Source organism: Periplaneta americana, chromosome 12 (assembly GCF_040183065.1).
Source record: "Periplaneta americana isolate PAMFEO1 chromosome 12, P.americana_PAMFEO1_priV1, whole genome shotgun sequence".
Lineage (NCBI taxonomy): Eukaryota > Metazoa > Arthropoda > Insecta > Blattodea > Blattidae > Periplaneta > Periplaneta americana.
In genome coordinates this window covers 12,318,371-12,340,699 of record NC_091128.1, presented here as the reverse complement: position 1 = coordinate 12,340,699, position 22,329 = coordinate 12,318,371, and the positions used below count along the sequence as shown (strand labels likewise).

At 34.7% G+C, this 22,329-nt stretch overlaps 1 protein-coding gene across 3 annotated transcripts in view; it reads right to left on the bottom strand.

The window, feature by feature from the left end:
- The window catches only part of LOC138710177 (beta-1,4-glucuronyltransferase 1-like), a 159,996-nt gene that overhangs the window by 64,732 nt on the left and 72,935 nt on the right, over positions 1-22,329 (bottom strand). Inside the window, exon 1 of one of the 3 annotated variants that reach the window (XM_069840813.1) lies at positions 3,165-4,349. The exons of 1 other annotated variant lie outside the window; for it this stretch is intronic. In XM_069840813.1, the coding sequence (XP_069696914.1) occupies positions 3,165-3,173 (9 nt within the window). In that variant the 5' untranslated portion in view covers positions 3,174-4,349. Of the gene's footprint in view, positions 1-3,164; positions 4,350-22,329 lie in introns of those variants that run through there. One more of the 3 variants, XM_069840812.1, reaches the window with a different exon arrangement.

Here is a 22,329-nt window from a genome sequence, read left to right as displayed (position 1 = left end):
GTTACTCTGACAGTGAAAAATTAGAGAAGGGAAAATGATTATATTGATAAAAAAAATACTCAGATTTAATATGTTATTTTGTCAAAACGTTCAAGGAAGGTTCAAATGCGGTAACCCCCCATTGCGTACGTTCCTGCTTCAAAGAAATAATCATATACCAATTTGAAATAATCTATGAGTGCTAGTTTCAATAGGTTAACAATAATTTCATCAAGAGTCTGGGTCAATAAAATCCTCTCTTATATAAGAAATGTAAAATTCCCATGTTATTCTTAACTCTGGACTGTTCATCCTGTTTTGGACATCATTACTGCTCACCTGGGGTATGTTGTCACCCCTTGTCTCCCTCCCTCCACTACAGGTAATTGAGACTTTTATTGTCGTTGAATGGCCCAAGCTATTATTAGATTATTAGACTAAACTGCAGAAGAAAATGGAGTCGTCTGGGGTGACATGTCACCCCGGAGAGCAATGCACTGTTAAGTGACTGATATGAGATGACATCAATAACGTTAGTCCATTTACGTACCAATTATTCGTAAATTTCGTAAAGACATAAAACAGCAACGTTCATCTCGCCGCACGTGTGGACTGTGTGCTTCCTTCCTCCACGCCGCGAGTGTGGAAAGTTGCATTATTTTTACATTAAGAAATGTACAAATATTTGTCGCACTTTTCATCGTCATTTTATTTATTTCATTGTATTTTGTAAGTACTATTATAACTAATGAAATTATAATGTAAAGAAAGTTATTCCCTAAATGGGATAAATATATATCTGCATTCCATTTTATTTCATTTTCTGTATTTAATATCTCAATGAATTTTGAAACAAAACGAAACATGTTGAAATAGTTTATTTTCTTTACAGTATTATAGTAACAAATTATTATAATCACAGAACTAGAAATGCATTGCTCCAAAGTTCTCACCGTAAATGTCAAAATTTATGAAATTGAAAACATAATTACAGATTGAGATATTTTGTTTTGTGATATACACTTTCTCATTTTTATTTTATTTTATAAGTACTATAAGTAATAATTGTAACTAACCAACTCGTAACTTACGGAAAACTATATTTTAAATAGGAACAAATATGTGCATATATTCTATTTTACTTTATTTTCTGTATTTAATAAATGTATTATGAAACAACTAAACATGTTGAAATACAATATTTCTTTTATAATACATTACAGTAACAAATATTTATGATCAAAGCATTATTAATACATTGTTCCGAAGTTCTCAATATAAACCAACGTCAAAAGTTTAAAATTGAAAACAGCATTACAATTTGAGTTATTTTTAAACAACATAAGTAAGCAAACTGGTAAGAGAATAAATAAACACTGCAACACAAGTTTGACGTGTGTGTTTCATGCAACTGCATAGCTGGTTATTTATTTACTTTGTAGTTGTACTTGTATATAGCTGATTGTAACCTCTGTTTGTTTTGTTTGCTTTTCTACTTCTGAGATCTTTTATTCTGTGTCATATTTTCCTTTACTTTCTCCAAATAAATACATATTTTTCCGTTCTCGGTTAAAATGCACTGATGGCGAAACTGCTCCTTTATTCACAGATCTACTTGTCATAATAAGAAATACTGCACACCGACTTCACTCTGTAACATTGCAGGTACACCACTGATAGAGGTACTGCCTACCGTGCCACGCATGAGCAAATCCGGTTTGGTTGCTCGCACTCAGATTCCACAGTGGAGGAAAAGAGCGCTCTTCCACAAAATCAATGACATGCCCAACGCCGACATAAAACAATTTATGTTTTGACACTTCATCTTAAAATTAACGGATATAAAGAAAAGTATGTGATATTCATCGTCGTGAAATTGCTTCAGAATCAATCAACTGTAATGATCGTAGAAGCGATAGATCTGCGCAAATGTTTATCATAGATAATATCATAAGGGATATCAATTTTGTCTAGGAATTCACGAGTGCGAGAAAATTTATTCGAAGGAGAAATGAAAACCCTACGTAATATTTAATAAGGCTATTTCGCGAATTTAATAAACATACATATAATAACCGATAAAATAAAGATAACAATGCACACTGTTTACATAAATCACACCGTATTGCATTCACATTCGTAAAGCAAGAATGGAAATATTTATTTTGCACGATCGTGTTTTTTGTTGTATTTACAGTTATTGTTGCTAGGCCTTGAAAGTTAGAATTCCGACACAGAAACTTTTTGTTAGGGAAACCATTATTTATAATCATAACATAAAACTATACTGAATTAGACTCATTACAGTGCACTTATTCTTACTTAGTTACCATTACAGTATAGTTTTGCGAAAGTTTTAGAATAAAATGCTCTAAATTTTCAATGCAAAATATATTGTATATGCAATTTTTAAAACACGATTGTCCAAAAAATGTACAATACACGTTTGTGAAGTGAATTACAAAATCTTGGAAATTGAAAAAATCTCTCTGCTCGTTTTTCAAACTTTTCATTGATGTTTTTCAAAGCACTTCCCAACCTTGTATTATAGATATTGATATTTGATAACCATCCCAACCAGATAATAAACTGTAATTTACAAATACGAACATACCCATCTACTGTTAAGTAATTTACCTACAAATGAATGACACAAACAACAGACTAATGGAAAAATTTGTTATACATCTAGGTCTAATGAAATTTAAAAGAATGGAAATTTAATGTAGTGATCGATTTTGGAAAGAACATTTCGTAAAATTGGTACATTTATTGGTGAACTTGATGCTGTGGAAGTAACTTATATGTTGATTGGTTAGTTCTGAGTTTATTGATTATGATGTTGTGGAATTTTTCATTGATCTCTGGGAACAAATGCTGATCATTAGCGACAAGACAGAAATGACAATATAAAATAGATAATATTGCTCGAATTAGTTGAAATCCAGCTGACGTTTCTACTCCATTCTTAAATTGGTACATGACCGAAATAATCGTTGCAAATAAAGCAATGAAATTTAGAAACGATGAGGATTGCCGGCTATGTTCATCCAGCGATCTTCGTCATAAACAAATCGATTCTAAATGATGCTCCACCGGTCTGTGGACTTAATAATATACCGCAGTAATTTTAATACAGTCAACAAAAACCCTCCACTCATTCCTCAAAATTAAGTAACGCTTACCAGCCACATTGCAGGCTATAAATAATTAAGATGGACACCGACACTGTTGAGTTCACAGCCAATCGACAGAAAATGCGACAGACTTTACTTTACACGGCAGTTCCCCACAAGCATGTAGATAACACTGACTAATAAAGTGCTGATAAAGCTGTGCCTCGTAGATTTATCTTCACTAATCTCTCTCGATTCCTTCGCGGTAGTGATTTTCTATAATATGTTTACGAAGAAACTTCATTTCATTTGTTGCCATATTAAAATACAAAGCTCAGTCATTCGGGCAAGAAACGAAACTCATGTTTGCTCACGTTATCAATATCTCTAGTAAGTTGTGATAATTCCTTAAGGCCGCCAGATAATTTAAACATCAATACTGCAAAACATTTACCTGTGCATTTTTAGCAATTAAATAAATACGTAACTATCTCAACGGTTCATTCTTACCAATTTTTCTCCCTGAAGACACGAATTCGAATACCGAAGATTCAAAATGGAATGTATGGTGGACAAAAGCGACTTTACAAATTTTTTCCGGGCACTTTCGTTTTTCACAATTTTCTGAACAGTATAGTAGCAACAGGAAACTTCTGCAGCATTTTCTCGTTACCAACAGACCATTTCAATGTGGCCAATAATATGACGAAAGTCCTAAGGAGCAAATAATCATAGAATTTCTGTACTCTTGGCGGTCAGTCCTATTTATTATACAGAGTGTAACAAAAAGGCACGGCCAAATTTTCAGGAAGCATTTCTCACACGTAGAAGAAGAAAATATGATATTTTATGGACATGGTTTCACAAAACGCTTTATTTACATGTTAGAACTCATTTGTAGAACAAGTTGCAGTGTCCAGTCGATCAGTCCTAGTGAAATGGAGGAGTACACGAGAGCGAAATAAGCAGACCTGATTTTCGAATACGGATGAGCCAATGGAAACAGTAGACAAGCTCACAGATTGTATCGGGTCAAGTACCCACGCAGGAGACATCTGACCCATACCATTTTTCCACGACTGTTCCAAAAATTAAGGGAAGGAGGGCACGTGGTGCCAAATTACAATGCCATTTCCACACAACTATTTTTGATTATAACTTTCGACTCAATCATTTCCGGACCATGGTTCCTTATCCCAAATTGACACATGTGCCCTTCGCCATCATCTCTGAAAGTCTGTAACACCAATTCGGAATTACCCTGCATATGGCACCACGCAAGGAAAATTTCAATTGCGCATTATATAAAATTCATTGCTGAGTAAATCTTACTTCTTGTTACTCATAAAGTGCCTGTAATAAAAATAATGTAGTGTACACTGTAGCTGTATCTTGATATTAAAGATGTATTTTTGTTTTTTATCAACATTTTATGTATTTATGTTACACTACAGCAGTGATTCAAACCTCTTTTGACTGACGACACCCTTTACTGAACGTGCACAATATCGCGACACACTTATTTGTTTTTATCATTATCATTATTATTATTATTATTATTATTATTATTATTGTTATTATTATTACTATTATTATAACAACCAGTGCTTTTCGTCTGGAGAAAAAGATGGTGGAAATCTGCAGAGAGTATTTTATAGAAGACGAGGAAATGATTACTGTTCAATGCACGAGAATTTTGTCGTTTTTAACCTCCTTTTCGTCCAACTAAGACTTTCAAGGTGTAATCTGAATTCAAAGAAAAATATATTAAAAACATAGTTATTCATACACATTTTGGTTCCATGATGAAAAATTCAAGAAGTTGCGGAACGCCGTTCCGCTGAAAAAAAAAAGCATTGAAAACAATTTCTATGTAGTGTCGAATATCCCGTGTTGTATTTAGGTCGATGTTAACATGTAATCGAAAATTCTAAAAACCAAGCAGCGACTTGAGTGGCATGAGAAAAATACTAAGATATGTGTCAAAAATCTCAACAATTGACAATTCTAAGGAACTTCTCACCCAGCCGGTATATATCTTATGTAGTCGATGGTTTAAGACGCTGCATCAACTACTTAGGTCATTTAACGTCGTACTTATGCTTTTAGAAAAAATGATAAATAACTTATTTTGAGACACCTACTCTGCAGTGCAGGAGTTCCCAACCGCTGTGCCGCGAAATTTTGGAATTGAAATATAAATTTTATGCCATCCACAAAGTCTCTTTACAACGCATTTTTTATTTACAACGAAGTCTTTGAAATGGTACATTTTATTTTGAGGCAGATTTTACCAATGAAACGTGAACACCTGCAACAAAGCTCAGTTTAATTTTCCTGCCTGGAGATAATTCGAATGAAACTGAAAACCTACAACATTGCTTAGTATTATTCATTTACTATTTCCACTTCGTAATAAATAGAGTTTAGAATCGCCAGAACATACTGGTCAGTTTCAGTAAGAGATGGGAAAAGTTGTTATTTTCTTGTAACAGTTCCAACTGTCCCAGAAAATACTAGGTTCCAAACAACAGTACCATATTTAACTACACCGCTGAACAGTGGTATTTTGTAACATGTATGTTACGGCTAGTTTGTAATGTAATTGGACGCTAAATGGCCACATACTTTCCTGTATGCCATGTGATGCTGTATGTCAGTGATGTCAACTGATGTCCATAGGAGCAACCGCGCGCTTTAGAACCCAGGAGAGCCTGAGCGCTTTACATTGGGAAGGAAAGAGACAGACGAAAGAGGTAGTATATGCCGCTTGGTCGAGCTATATACAGGGATGGCCAGCACTGATTCAATGGATAAAGGGAAGAGAAATTATTAAAACTGTGTCCATGTCAATTTTTAGATTTGTCTGAGAAGTATAAGAGCATTATAAAAATCTAAGTTTTAATTTTAATGTTCATTTTTCACAAGTTTGCTTTTTTTTTTATTCAGAAGGAATATTTTCTCAACTTTTTTACAGAAAAGTGAAATTTTCATATATGTTTGTTTAGTAGCCTTACAGATACTAAAACAATGTTTTCGTAAATCTAATATATCGTAAATACGTACTATTGAAAATGGTGTATTAAAACGTTTGAAAATATTCGCATGGAAAATATTTGTAAGGAAATTAATTAACAAAGCAAATGCTGTTACATCACAAACAAAAGATATGTGCCTATGTGTTGATAAAACGTCAACTCTATTGCTTCAGCAGATTTAGACATAATTTGATATGCTGATAACAGAAAGTTGCCCACCAGTATCACCTAAAAGCGTAATGCGATAAGAGTTTTATTATGTAATATTAGTTACAGTTACAACATATAACTAGACAACTTTGCTTTGTACTATAATATTGTTTTGCTTACTTTCATAAGGCAAAAGATACCATCAATATCAGTTTCAACTTATCATGTCATATTCAGTGACTTTCTTTGGGATAACACTTTCTTTATGTTTAATTCACTTAGTACAGTATAGTAGTTGTAGTTGTTATGGAATTTATATGAATATACCTTCTTGACTCTATATTATGTTATTAACGTTTGAACCACAACTTCAATATTAGGCTAAGAAATAGGTGTTAGTATTTTTTGTTTTACAGACAATAGTATAGAAAATAGGAAACAGAAAGAAGCCATATAAAAATAACGACATACAATTTCACGTTCCGATTGAAGTTTGTGCACCACTGTTTTCTTAATCCAACAGGCTGCTTATTCCTCCTAGCATATCTAGTGCTTAATGCTCGCGCACGACGTCAAGGTCAGAAAAATGCGCTTGCTTTGACATCACTGCTGTATGTCATAATAATCTGATATGTGAATTCGAGGAAAATAAATGTTCTCTAATGCCAAACTGAATTCTAAGATTAGGTTTGTCAGAAAGCATGAAATTTAATGTAATTTTAAATTATTTGTAAATTGGTTACGAAATCGAAGTGAATCCCAATGATAAATGAAACTTAACCCATTTTTCCTCTTTTGCCCAGCTCAAGTTCAAAATGATCTTCAATTTCTAAAAAAATTAGTAAATAAACAGCTATAATCATTTCGGCTATGCTAAAATTCATAATACCTTCATGAAGAGTATCAATCTCATTGTACTGAAACAGGAAAATTTACAAACTTTGTATTTTCAAATAAAAAATCTTAAACATTCCCTGGTGTCTGACTAAGGTTATAATACAGCCATGTTTGAATAGCATTTAGTTTAATTTCAAGAATTAGTAATGAAACTAAAAATAGAAAACTTTCGTAAATATTGATAAAATTCACAATAGTTTCTATACTGTAATATGTTAATAATTCTTTGCTAGAATCCTATACTCAGTAACAGTTCCAAGATAATCTGTAGGCCTACATGTTTTCAAAGAGGTTCTTCGTATATTTACTATTTATCATCTAATTTAGTTTCTAACATTTCTTTCAGAGTGATGAAAAGAATTCCCATTCCTGCTTCCAATAGTGAAAAAAAAAAAAAAAAATGTTCCGTTCTGTGGAACAGGTGTTGTCACAATGTAGTTCCAAAATTTAACGGGTATTTTTAACACGCAAGTATTTTGTACTAGTTCAGGACAACAGTTATTTTGGAACATGGTATTCCAAGGTGCCTGTTACTTTTTGAAACAGTTCCTTGCTTGGAACCGTTCCAAAATAACTGTTACGTTATTTTTCCTCACCTCTAGTTTCAGTATATAGACCTAGGCGTGAGCGAGTAGCAGTGCGATCATTTTATCAAAAGTACTTTATTTAGATTTTCTCATGGATAAATTTTAATTCGAAAAAGACAATTTGAATGAAGTTCTGTGTTAGATGACAGCAGTGCTAATTCAAATAATGTGGCGAACATTCCCTTCAGGGTTTACAAAAACGTATTGCTTTTCTTATATATAATGGTGAATACTATCAAATTGTTTTACGTGTCATGAATATGAATATAAACAAAATCTGGAGTATCTTATATGCGGAAATGTTTTGTCAAATCAGAGGATGGTGCCGAATAAACTAAAAACACATTTATAACTGCCGTTTTCAACGTCATGCTTGTGTGAATGAGCATTTTATAACATGAAAATAGTGTAACCTAAACAAAGGAACAGACTGCTGAATCTTGAAGATGATTTACGTGTTGGCCTGTCAACCATAAGTCCACGTATAGAGAAACTCAATGTGCAACCCACCAAACGCAGACTTCACATTAATTTAAATAGGTGAGTTTCCAAAAACAATAATAAAAATCATTCACCGGACATTGTTGCCAATTGTTGTCAATTAAAGTTATTAGTGTTGAGCAGATTCACTTTTTATTTACTATGAATGTTACTGTTATTATTGTTATGTTACACATTATTGAGATAAGCATTTTCCGGCATTAGCTGAGGCCTGTGCATGTCACTTCACTTTAGTAATGGGGGAAGGAAAAACATGATCCACTCCGTTTAGTCGAAAGAATTAAACCATGGCGGATACAAGTGTTTTCAGTGTTGAGTAGCTTTTGGTGCCTTCTGTGTGGGTTCACGACAGTCAGAATACAAAGAAGACAATGACACACATTTTGAGGGACTTCACTGTGCGTTTTGGAAAACCGCCGCCATCACGACCAACGTTATTCGCATGGGAGAAGAAAGCCTTTGAGACAGTAAGTGTTCGTGATGCACCACGCCGAGACGTGTGCTGCTGTGGCGGAATCAAATGACGGAGTTCGCAATAGCATTGCAAAACATCACTCCTGTTATGCTGTAGCGGATAAACACAAGAACGCGGCGATGTATCAACTTTTGCATCGAACATGGAGGGAAGCACACAGACGTTGTTGATTAATGAATTTCTGCACAATGTTGTTCATAAAATTAAATATACATGTCTAACTGTACTATGCTAATAACGTGTAATGGGACTTCTCGCCCATCCACACACACATGTTATACACACACACACACACACACACACACACACACATATATATATATATATATATATATATATATATATATATATATATACAGTGCGATTCAAAAGTCCGTCCGCAGCTCCAGTAGTTATAGTAATCCTGTAGACAGCTGGTACGTAATCTTGTAGAAAGTTGACACTTCCCCATTAATTCCGGTTTGATAACCTCACATCCCCAGTCAATCATATGCTTAGCGGCCAGTGCTGTCACTTGAATTCTCTGCCTAGTGGATTCTCGGCTGCACCGTGGCTAGAGAAGCACTGCGGAGAAACTTCTCGCTCGCACTCTATATTATATATATGTATATATATATATATATATATATATATATATATATTCTGCGCTATGTCCTGGCAGATGATTCGCGGGAAAATCAAGAGTCACTTAGTTGAAGGCATCTCCCACACCTGCTCGTAATCGTGCCGTTGTGTTATAGCGGTGATTTCGCACTTTGCCTTTGATGAACATTCAGAGAGCATTATCGGTGTTGTTAGGTCGGACTTCGTGGCGGCCAGACAAAAGGAGCTTGCTCATCTCCAGATCCTCTTCCATTCCACCAGTTGGGAAGGGCCGTATTTAGATATTGGCACACTTGCAATGCGAAGTGTGCTGGCGCTCTGTTCCGTTGCAGGACCACAGTGTCTTCGATATCAGGTTGCAATTGTGGCACCAACCATTCACTAAGCATATCCTGGTAGGCTGGCCCATTAACGGAACTTTGGAAGAAGAAGGCCGAAAATGTGTTTCACTCAGTCTAGCCCATACCATGACGTGGGGTGGATTTCTCTCCACTTCTTCATAAAGGAATGGGTTTTCTTTATCCCAAAAGACGAAGTTTCGTGAATGCATGCTCCGGTAGATAGCACATTCGTATGTGAAGAGGACATTATCACGGGAATGTTCCCTACGAAACGTTTTAAGAAGCGACGCACATGCCACCTTACGTGCAATCCATTTCAGCAGTGCTTAATTCATTGTGAATGGACGGAAATGCTTAAGCTTTAAATCAACTTTCATGTGTCTCACCTTGGTCGAACGAGAAATGTCAAGCTCTGGAGATCTTTTCCGAGTGGATTTCAGAGGAGACCTTTCCACTGATACCTCAACAGTGTGGCATGTTTTACTTCTTGTTTTCGTACTTCCATTTCTGGAAAGTGTTTCACACTACTCGTCGCGAGTACACGTTTTTCCCACCCCAACATTCTTGCTTTCCTTTGTGGTTCCATACCAAAGCAATCACGAAAATTCATCTTTTCGTGGTGTCGCCGATATGACGTCTGTTCGATGGTAAACGGAGTCTGGTCAGCTATGTTTGTTTATAAATGCACGATTACCGTATGGTAGTATGATTCCAACATAAATATGGGGATACCAACATTCACATTCAACATTCACAAAGTAAGTGAAATAACAATACACGGGGAGTATGCCCACTTTGTGACCTCCAAGTGTATATTTTTCAGCCTCCGCAAACCATCCATATACCTTAATGTTGATTATCATCTGATATCTACTTCTGTCCCGAAATTTTCTCCAGTTCACCATTCTTTTCAGTGCATCCTTCAGTAAGCAGTTTCTTCTTACCCAGTCACCCAGCCATGTTTTCTCTTCCTGATCAGTTTCATCATTATTCTTTCTTCACCCACTTTTTCTAGCACAGTTTCATATTTTATTCTTTGTATCTATTTCACAAGCTTTCTTTTTCTCCATATCTGCATTTAAATTCTTCTAATCGATTCTCTTTACTTCATCATAATGTCCATGTTTCTGCCGTATACAGAACCATACTCCATACAAAGTACTTCAATAATCTCTTCTTTAATTCTTGTTCCAGAAAAGTTACTTCTTCTACTAAAAGCGTCCTATACTATTGATAATATATTCATTTTGACTTACTGACAGCAACCTATGTTACTATTTATTGTACACCGTAAGTATTTGAAGCTGTTCACTCCTTCCACTGCCTCATTTCAAATTCGCAAGTTCACCTTCTGTATTTTTCTTCCTATGACCATAGTCTTCGTCTTGTTTGCATTCATCTTCATCTCATACTGCTCACAGCTGTCATTTAGCTCCAGTAGCATATGCCTTAGTATCATCTCCTCTTCAGCTAACAACGTCATATCATCAGCAAATATTATGCACTTTTTTTTTCTTCCTTCTGCTTCACTCCACCCATGTTCTGAAAACGGTTCTTCACGAAATGCTCCAAGTAGATGATGAACAGGATAGGTGTTAATGGACATCCTCTCCCTTTTTCGCTTCCTTCTGACATTTCTTCTCCTATCCTGACTTTGACTAGTTGTTTCTTATAACGTTTATCTAATAACCTCCCCTCTTTCCAATCCACAGCAATTTCCTTCGGGATCCCCATACTCTGTTCAATCCATTCTGTGAAACCTTTTCCAGGCTCAAAAATGAATGAATGAAGTGCATTTATTGATACACAATAAATTATACAAACTCATGTACACAAGATCCTTCGCACGAGCCTGTGCGGCCATTCGTGCTATAACTATGTACAGTTTGCATTTTCAAATTAATGCTAATGTTATCATTATCACAATTACAACTAATCTAACTTCAGGCCAAATTCCACAAAAATAAAAAAAATAAATAAACGTAAGATGTGAAAAAATAAACACACGCACAGTGAAACACACACACATACACACACACACACACACACATATATATATATATATATATATTTATTTATTTATTTATATATATAAACAATTCATTTCAATTCCTTATTCAAATTGCAATAAATAATACATATTACATACACTTCTTCTTGGTATCTTTCGCCGAATGTTCGCAGCAGTCCAATAAATCGAAAAATAGTAGACATAGGAGTATAACAGAATTTCTTAGTAATACTTTATCAGGGGCGTACGTAAGAGGGAAGTTACCGGGATTGAACCTTGTTCCTGAACTTAAAAAAATGGAATATTTAGATTTGAGTGTTTTTTAATCCATAATCCTCTTCCCTCCTCTAATTTTTCACTGTCAGAGTAACAAAATATACATCGACATAAGGCTAGGGCTTCCAGATTTTCAAAAAAAAAACGGAAAGACGACTCTTTGTTTGTAACGACATTTTTCACACCTAATAGACAAAAAATACTACCGACCAGCTAGCACACATTTGTTAACACACAAATATTAAATACTACATATTTATAACTTCCAAGAGCTCTTCAATCAGATTCTGTTAATTGTATTTCACTCAACTCTTAGCAATTTTTAATAATGGAACATCACACTCTGCAAAGTTATAAAATTATGAACAGCATTTGTTTTAATAGTTCACGATCACCTGAAGTTTTGTCTTGATTAAATTTGTTGAGCATCTGTTTCTTGTCTCACCCCACTTACTTTTCATGAATGAAAAGATTCGCTCCACAAAAGCATTTGAGCCAGGGATGCTAAATAAAATACCTTGGAAATATTTTGTGCATCTTGCTCAGATACTGGAGAAAAGAATGTAAGCCCGTTTGCTAAATCACGATCTTTGTTCACAATGCTGCAGAGGTAATCTCGACGGCTGCTGAACTCCTCGTTCAGGTCATCAATGCAAACATTTTCACTGAGCTGAAACACTTCTATGGCTTTTTCAAAATCTTTGAACTCAATCCTTTCCTATAGAGAAACTGCTGCAAGGGATGCATAGGGATTGTCATATGTCACATCATATCATTTTTCCATTTTGAATCTTGCGTACACCACTTTTAACACTTGAATAAAAATAATTGGTGAACTAGTGGACTTACTCGTGTTAAATATGTAATATTTGTCCGGCTTACAGCTGTTTCAGTGCATCACGCACCATCATCAGAGCCTACTAGATCGCGGCGTCATCTCGAACTTCTCTGCCTGTTAGGAGGGTGTGTTTTATTGTTGGACTGTGTTGGATTGTGGAGTCGAATAGTGTGTGTGTACTGAGATTGATCTGTGTGTTGAGGATTTGATCGGGGTGTGTTTTAGTGTGTTTGTATAAGCTATAACCAGAGGACACAACACATCTACATACGCCGATCACATAACCAATGCCAACCATACATACAATAACATAAATACGGACATGGAAATCCTACACACACAACCCAAGAACCAAAAACTCAACACACTAGAACAATACGAAATATACAAACACACTAAAACACACCCCGATCAAATCCTCAACACACAGATCAATTTCAGTACACACACACTATTCGACTCCACAATCCAACATATTCCAACAATAAAACACACCCTCCTAACAGGCAGAGAAGTTCGAAATGACGCCGCGATCTAATAGGCTCTGATGATGGTGCGTGGTGCACTGAAACAGCTGTAAGCCGCACAAATATTACATATTTAACACGAGTAAGTCCACTAGTTCATCAATTAATTATATCATTTTTGCAGATACTGAAGCATATTGCTATAAAAACTGTCAGGACTTCGGTAACATTTTTCTGTAATGGCATAGACATCCATTACTGAGTTCTTTTGCTACCAAAAAATTGTCTTTCCTCCTCTGCTGAATTTTAGAACTGAGAAGATTCATTTCTTTGTAATTCTCTAGTAGGCTACAGTTAAAACAGACCTTTCCAGTGGTTTAGTTATGATTTCCAGCTGACTTCCAATATTACTTAAAAAATTAAATTATATTTCAGACAATACTGCTACCTCTGGGTCATCTTTAAAGAAAATGATAGATAAATATGTTATGTTTTATTTAACGACGCTCGCAATTGCAGAGGTTATATCATCGTCGCCGGATGTGCCGGAATTTTGTCCCGCAGGAGTTCTTTTACATACCAGTAAATCTATTGACATGAGCCTGCCGCATTTAAGCACATTTAAATGCCATCGACCTGGTCTGGGATCGAACCCGCAACCTCGGGCACAGACGACCAGCGCTATACCAACTCACCACCCAGGTCGACTGTGATAGATAATAATTTTGGACAGTCTGGAATACAACTGAAGTAACTTTCAATTGCTTCCCAGTTCTGACGCAATCGTGAAATAGCTGGTGCTAATGAAAGCCATTTAGTTGGAAATACCTCAAAATCTCAGTCCGCTCCAAATTCACAACTGAGAGCCATAGTGGGCCAAATCCATTTTCAGAGTTTTGAAGCTTATTTCATCTTTTGATTGCGTGCTGACTCACGTACTCAACAAATAGCGTCATTTGGTCCAAATCTCTCATATTATGAAATAATTTAACCAACAGAAATACTCCCTCAAGGAAATGGCAGTTCCAATGAAAGCTGCTGTTTCTTGCGACGTGATTTGATGCAGAACATGGCAGACGAAGTGGAAGAAAATAACTCAACTGAAGTGAAATATCTAGGACGCGTGTGCAAAACTGATGAATGGGAAAAGAATGTACGAAAAAGGAAAATAAATAGTGGGCAAGAGTATGTAAATGCAAGTGTAAATAATGTGTCTGCGAAAAATATGTACACTGAGAAAGACTGCAAATGTGGGTTTTGTTGTGTCGAACGTTTGGATAATGAAAATCATCGAGCACATGTGCATGATAGGCTACACTCTCGTCAATAAGTAATGTTTACCAGCAAATGCAGATCTTGCAGTAGTGGTTCATTAAGTGAATGCAAAGAGACACAGAGAATCTGCTGATGTAGAAGGTAGTCATGAACAGCAATCACGCGTAAACTATATTAAGTTAAAGGGGTACGTAGAATATCTTCAGACATTATTTTCATTTTGTTGGTAGTTTTAACCGATAAGCAGAAATACAATGGGTTTGGAAAGAATGGGGTCGTCTATTGCTTATCTTACAATGTAGTATTAATATGTTACATTTTATTGATGAACGTTTTCGGCATATTTATGCCATCTTCAGATCTCAAAAAGTTGTCTTTTATACATACTTAATATTATGCCACATTGGTTAAATGCAATACATAACTAACAAACAACGAAATCATAATTATACTATTTTAAGGCGAACTTGTGATTACTGTGTCTTCAATCAGCTGTTGATTGTACAATGTCACTTCATAATATGTTAAAACATAAACCACTAGTAGAATGGAACAGATTAAAACTGATCTATAAACCATTAACATTAAAACATTAACAGATGACAATTGATAAAATTCTTATAAGACGGATGTCGTTTTCGTCGTTCATTTTGTTTACATGTACTGATAAAACAAGTTTGACACAATTGGATACCTGTGTTATGTGGGTGAATTGCTTGACTGTATCAAATGTTGCAAAGTTTTCTAGCGTTAACAATCAAATTGAAGTACAATGAGGTTAATATTAGATAACAGCTTGACATGGACGTATGTTAACAGTTTTTCAGGTTGTCACTTCTCGAAGTTCAGTCAGCCGGATATGCTGTAAACACGCGAAATTTATTTTAGGTCTATTTTACAAAATAGAGTACTTTTTTGTGATCTCCGGTTGCTCGGCTTTGACTGAGATTCGGGACGTGCTCACATTATGTAACCTTATGGTAGTGTACGTCCAGAGGTACCGGAAGTGAGGGAAGGGGTGGGGGAACCTATGGAAATTTGCCTAGATTGTAGGTAATCAGCCGAAGTGGGAATCGAACCCGCGCCCAAGCGCAACTCTGGATCGGTATGCAAGGGACTTAGCCGACTGAGCTGCGCCGGTGGCTATTTTATACCTATATGTTAGCGGGTACTATAAAAGTATTAAATGTTACGAAAATATGAGTCAATAATAACATGAACCACCGATAATAATAATAATAATCTGTACTAATAATAAATCTGTAGCCGAAATTTTTCTGATAATTTTCGATTTTCCAAAAATAATTGGTCCTAACATATATAATTAACCACCCTGAAACCGAAAATCGCTTTTTTGACATTTTTGTTTGTCTGTTTGTCTGTCTGTCTGTATGTTTGTTACCTTTTCACGCGATAATGGCTGAACGGATTTCGATGAAAATTGGAATATAAATTAAGTTCGTTGTAACTTAGATTATAGGCTATATGGCATTCAGAATACATTATTTAAAAGGTGGATTATAAGGGGGCCTGAATTAAATAAATCGAAATATCTCGCTTATTATTGATTTTTATGAAAAATGTTGTATAACAAACATTTCTTTAAAAATCATTTTCGATAAGTTTTATTCTTCGAAAAATTTTGATTGGACTGATATTTAATGAGATAAATGAGTTTTAAAATTAAAATAACTGCCATCTAAGGCCGTGTAATGAAATAAGCAAATGACTTCGTCTATAAGGGGCCTTGGTCAACAACAATCGAAAGCTATGGATCATAGCCTACAGAAAATGTTTCTGTGTTTGTATGAAGCAATATCGGAAGCTAAATTAACCGATTTGTATAATTAATTATTATTTCACCATTGGAAAGTGTAGTTTCTCTGTATGGAGGAAAGATTAAAATAGCTTCTTATGCACAGAAAACTTGATAGGCTATTCTGTGTATTCGTTTCCTGTATTTCTTAAAATGATGCTTATCTCAGAGGATTAACGAACAACGAGAGTGTATTGATTTAGTATGCAGTAATAATATGATAGCTTAGCATTTCATTATTTTATAATCCAAATTTTAACTATGCTCAATTGAATCGAGTTAAAATACATATGCATTAAATGCAATGCAAAAAATTTGGATAATGAGCCAAGCAGATTATGTTGCCCTGTTGTAAAATAAAATTTGTCCCTCCTTAGATTCAAGAGCCCCCATAGCAAATTGAAAACTTACTTATCGAGGTACATCCGTTATCAACACACTTTTTATATAATATAATATATTATAATATAATATAATATAATATAATATAATATAATATAATATAATATAATATAATATAATATAATATAATATAAAATAATATAATATAATTTAAGTTATTTAAGTTATTTGAAGGGTTCAGAACCATAGTGGGCCAAGCGCCATTTACTGATTACATAGAAAACAAGAGTTAAAATTAAGTTATTACCATAACTCAATGGAAACATATAACAAGTTAAATAAAGTATACACATTAAATGTAAATGATGTCAATGTTCATTGAACTATGGATGCATGTAATAAAAATTAAGAAACATGTTAAAGGAATTGTCATTGCACCAAATGAGTGCTCTCTGGACCAAAACGATTCCATTTTAATTATTTAAATATAATTTAAATTAAGTAACATATTAAACGATTTATCCTTCTATCAAACACGAATATTCCCTGGATCAAATGTCCTATTTTAATTATGTAATTACTTTATATTTATTTCTAACGGGTACAGCGGAGCGCACGGGTACGGCTAGTAGTAATAATAATAATAATAATAATAAGATTAACTCCATATGTAGATGAAGTTATTGGGGATCATCAGTGTGGTTTTAGGCGTAATAGATCGACTATTGATCAGATTTTTTGTATTCGACAGATATTGGAGAAAAAATGGGAGTATAAGGGTACAGTACATCAATTATTCATAGATTTCAAAAAGGCGTATGACTCGGTTAAGAGAGAAGTTTTATATAATATTCTTTTTGAATTTGGTATTCCCAAAAAACCAGTTCGATTAATTAAAATTAAATTCCAACTCACTGTGGACTAAAGCAGGGAGATGCACTATCACCTTTACTTTTTAACTTAGTTCTAGAATATGCCATTAGGAAAGTTCAGTATAACAGGCAGGGTTTGGAATTGAAAGGGATACATCAGCTTCTTGTCTATGCGGATGACGTGAATATATTAGGACAAAATCCACCAACAATAAGGGAAAACGCGGAAATTCTACTTGAAGCAAGTAAAGAGATATGGTTGGGAGTAAATCCCGAAAAGACTAAGTATATGATTATGTCTCGTGACCAGAATATTGTACGAAATGGAACTATAAAATTTGGAGATTTATCCTTCGAAGAGGTGGAAAAATTCAGAAATCTTGGAGCAACAGTAACAAATATAAATGACACTCTGGAGGAAATTAAACGCAGAATAAATATGGAAAATGCCTGTTATTATTCGGTTGAGAAGCTTTTGTCATCTAGTCTGCTGTCAAAAAATCTGAAAGTTAGAATTTATAAAACAGTTATATTACCGGTTGTTCTGTATGGCTGTGAAACTTGGACTCTCACTTTGAGAGAGGAACAGAGATTAAGGGTGTTTGAGAATAAGGTTCTTAGGAAAATATTTGGGGCTAACAGGGATGAAGTTACAGGAGAATGGAGAAAGTTACACAATGCAGAGTGCACGCATTGTATTCTTCACCTGGCATAATTAGGAACATTAAATCCAGACGTTTGAGATGGTCAGGGCATGTAGCACGTATGGGCGAATCCAGAAATGCATATAGAGTGTTAGTTGGGAGGCCAGAGGTGAAAAGACCTTTGGGGAGGCCGAGACGTAGATGAGAGGATAATATTAAAATGGATTTGAGGGAGGTGGGATATGATGGTAGAGACTGGATTAATCTTGCTCAGGATAGGGACCAATGGCGGGATTATGTGAGGGAGACAATGAACCTCCGGGTTCCTTAAATGCCAGTAAGTAAGTAAGCAAGTAAGTAAGTAATAATAATAATAATAATAATAATAATAATTAACTACAACTTTTCTCCATAAACCAGATTGCAGGCTTAAAAAGCAAACGATTCGTCCCACTGAAGAGAATTATTGAGATACTAGCTTTCACATGTCTGTTAATTATTAAATACTAATAAAATATTACAAGGCTTACGCAGTTACACTTTAGATTAAAAGGGGCTTTGTGGCGGAAACAGTTTGAGAAATACTGCCATAGAGGAAAGAGTTTACTGATGTGTACACACGACAACCGTGATCGCGATTAGGTCGATAATCTCGAGTAGAGACTGTAGTCTACCACTCGTGTTAGTATATAGTTACAGTAATTGACGAGAAGGACGTAATTTGTTTTGTGAAGGGACAGCCTATACATTCGCTTGTCCATGGCTGATCTTGCTCCTTAGCTGACGAAAGCAATCCTGAAAGGCCGATGTGTTGAATGCAGGGTAGTAGGCTACTAACTGTATAGGATCTCCCACTCTCCCTCTCTGCGTCTCGCCCCGCAAAGAAACAACTCAGGAAGCGAGACACGGCATGTATTGCTATAAGTGCTGATTTGTGTATTTTAATCTATATTAAAATTGCAAGTTTCTTGTTTATGTAAGTCAATTAGTTAGGATATAATTAATTACGATATTTACTCATCTAAAGTTTGTGTGGCTGCAACCTGTGTATATTTTTGTATGGCTTTACTTTGTTTATAATGTGACTTTTCTTTTTATTTCTATTATTGTATTTGTATTTGTGGTGGTGTGAAACAGAAGGCTTGATGGCCTTAACTACACCAGAATAAATAAATAAATAAATAAATAAATAAATAAATAAATAAATAAATAAATAAATAAATAAATAAATAAATAAATAAATAAATAAATAAATAAATAAATAAATAAATAAATAAATAATTTACTTGTTGCAGTAGGCTACTTAGAGTCATTGAAGGCATGAATGTAAAGTTTATTTACGCAGTATTGCGAATTATGTGAGTCATGATAAGTTAACGCTAACTCTGCTGCTACTATTACTATTTTATTGTGTCACGCAGTACAATTTTTACAAGCATTTTAGAATAGATTTATTGTTCTTTATGTTCATGTCTTTATGTTGCAATGTGTTTATCGACAGTCTTGTTGCAAGTTGTAATGGACAGTACGACCTCTGAGTGACTGTAATGTTCATGAACTTAGGTCACTGTTTCACCCTTCAATTTGTAGAGCCTAAGCCTATTACTAGGTTTGCCTCCCAGTGCCAATGTGAGATTGGCCTGTAATGGCCAATACATTTTTAAAGTTATAAGGCATAATTAGTGATGTTATGGATGGATAGAAATGCTCTGTGGCTAACAGGCATTTCAACGATCTTTCCACCCCTCACTACACGAGCTTCATAGCTGTAGAAAAATCACAATATTCTGCTTAATGATAACTCATTCTCAGTCTCCTTCGCATTATACGTTTCACAGTGATCAGATCAGATAAATGTGCATTTGCTTGTATTACTAGATGTAATAAAATTATGAAATTACATATTCTAAATCAATCCTAATAGTATTATGGAAGCAAGGATTTATAATTTTCACGAATTACGATATGTAGGATGCAATAAACAGAAAATAATGTTTATGTTTCTTGACATTTTCGTAAAATGTTCATATGCCATACAAACCTTCCTTTTTTCCATTATATTTTGCCCGATTTTCCACCTCACTTAATACTGGTACTTCTATAACTATCAGTGAACCGGACTTTCCAGACATTACCGTATTTATCCGAGTATAGGCCGCACCAAATTTTGAGGCAATACCTTTGGACAAAAATACATTTGTAAGAAGCAAGACAAAATCGAGGCATGTGGTGTCTTGAAAATACGCTATGGAAACATTATAAATTCCTGAATTCGCAGAACCCGCATAGTGGTAGCACAGTCGTACGTATAAAATATGCCAACATTTGACAGCTGGCGCGACAGTAGCCCTCTAGCGGTAGGCAAGTTAAAAGTGTGCAGACGACATATTATGATAACACAACACAAAACGGGTTTTGCGTAATTTATTCTATATTTTTATGCCATACAGTAAGTGCATATGGTTCTTATTAATTTTACTTCAGAATCCTAGAAGAATTTCACACGCAGTTAATCTACAAGTTTCAGAAGCTGGGAATAAACGTAATTCTTTCTGCTCCTTACAGCTGAATCATGGCTCTTATCACGTATCATGGTTGGAAATAATATAATTTGTTCGTACGTGGATGGTTAATTCAATTCATTCCTAAATATATTTATGCATCATTGGAATTCTATATTTCCTGTGAGAAGAGTCAAAATTAGTAGCTTCAAAATTGTAGGGCATATCTCCTAGGGTACATCGCGTCGTGAACTCCTCTCCCTATTTCCTGAGAAATTAACTATTTTCCATACCGCAAATTGGGGTAAACTCGACCGCTGAGGTAAACTTGAAAATAAAAAAGGGGAGGATTTAAACCTTAATATAATAGATACTGAGTCATAAAGTTCATAATTTTTTCCATTTCTTAAGAACCGATATTTCCTTTATTATTTTGAGTCACAAATATGGTTAAAATTTTTTATGGCAAGTTTAACACATTTTAAATTAATTTCCAGTTTTCGCACATAGGCTTAATTTTAACTTATCTTACCTATATAGTATGTAATTCACATGTACTTATTGTTAATGTGACGTAGGTGAGAACAAATAAATGAACACACAATTTTGTTGAATAAAATTTAACTTTAATCAACTCACCAGAATGTACTTCTATTTTCAACAAATAATCATTGGAATTGTAAAATCAACACCAATAACAGTCATGCAAATTATTACAGAAACTATTGCTTTTTATATTAAATTTAAAAAAGCTCCTTTATTTCTTGAGAACTTAATACGTCTGCCACATGAATCTACACCAACACTTCAGAAATTTATCGACACAGTCTGGATTTATTGAAGAAGTGAATATTTTGCAAAAGGATTACAATACTCTATGAATTCTTGAAAAATTAACACCATGATCCCTACTTGAATGCAATATAACATTCAAATTTTGAAAAAAAGAAAAAAAAATAAGGAAAAGAAGACGAATACAAAAATTATAGAATTAGCCCTACTTGCATTAAGAACTGTAGATACATCATCCAAAATCGGAATGGTTACACATTTACACATTCTGCAACAAAATAATATAGCCTACTGTAACAGGTATTTACTTTATTCTTATGTAAACTGTCGTCCCTGACATACAAATAGGTAACTGATAAATAATAAATGTTTTATAGAACACAATACGTAGGCTACCTACAGCGTGGATTATTGGTTACGACTTAGTTATGATTTTCTGATATACACTTACCTCTCTTGGTCTTTAGGGAATCTGAAGAACGACATATTCGGAGATTTAAATTTGTTACTGCAATTTACAGCACTGCAAACATTGCCTTTATTCCGACGCATGATTAAAATGTTATTATAACATCTCGCACCCCTTAAAAGCACGTGCTGACTGTATCAACCCTATGACCTGTGCCTTGCCTGACGCTTGGGGGCTAGTGTCGTGAATGTTGGTAAAAAAAAAGTGTTGAAGTTGCGCGACTGTATGTATTAGACTATGGTGATAGCTTACATAACAAAAGTGATGGAACGTTGGTTACTGTTCCTTGGCCGCATATCAGTGCCACGCGTAACGAAAGAGCTCGAGATTTGGTCACTG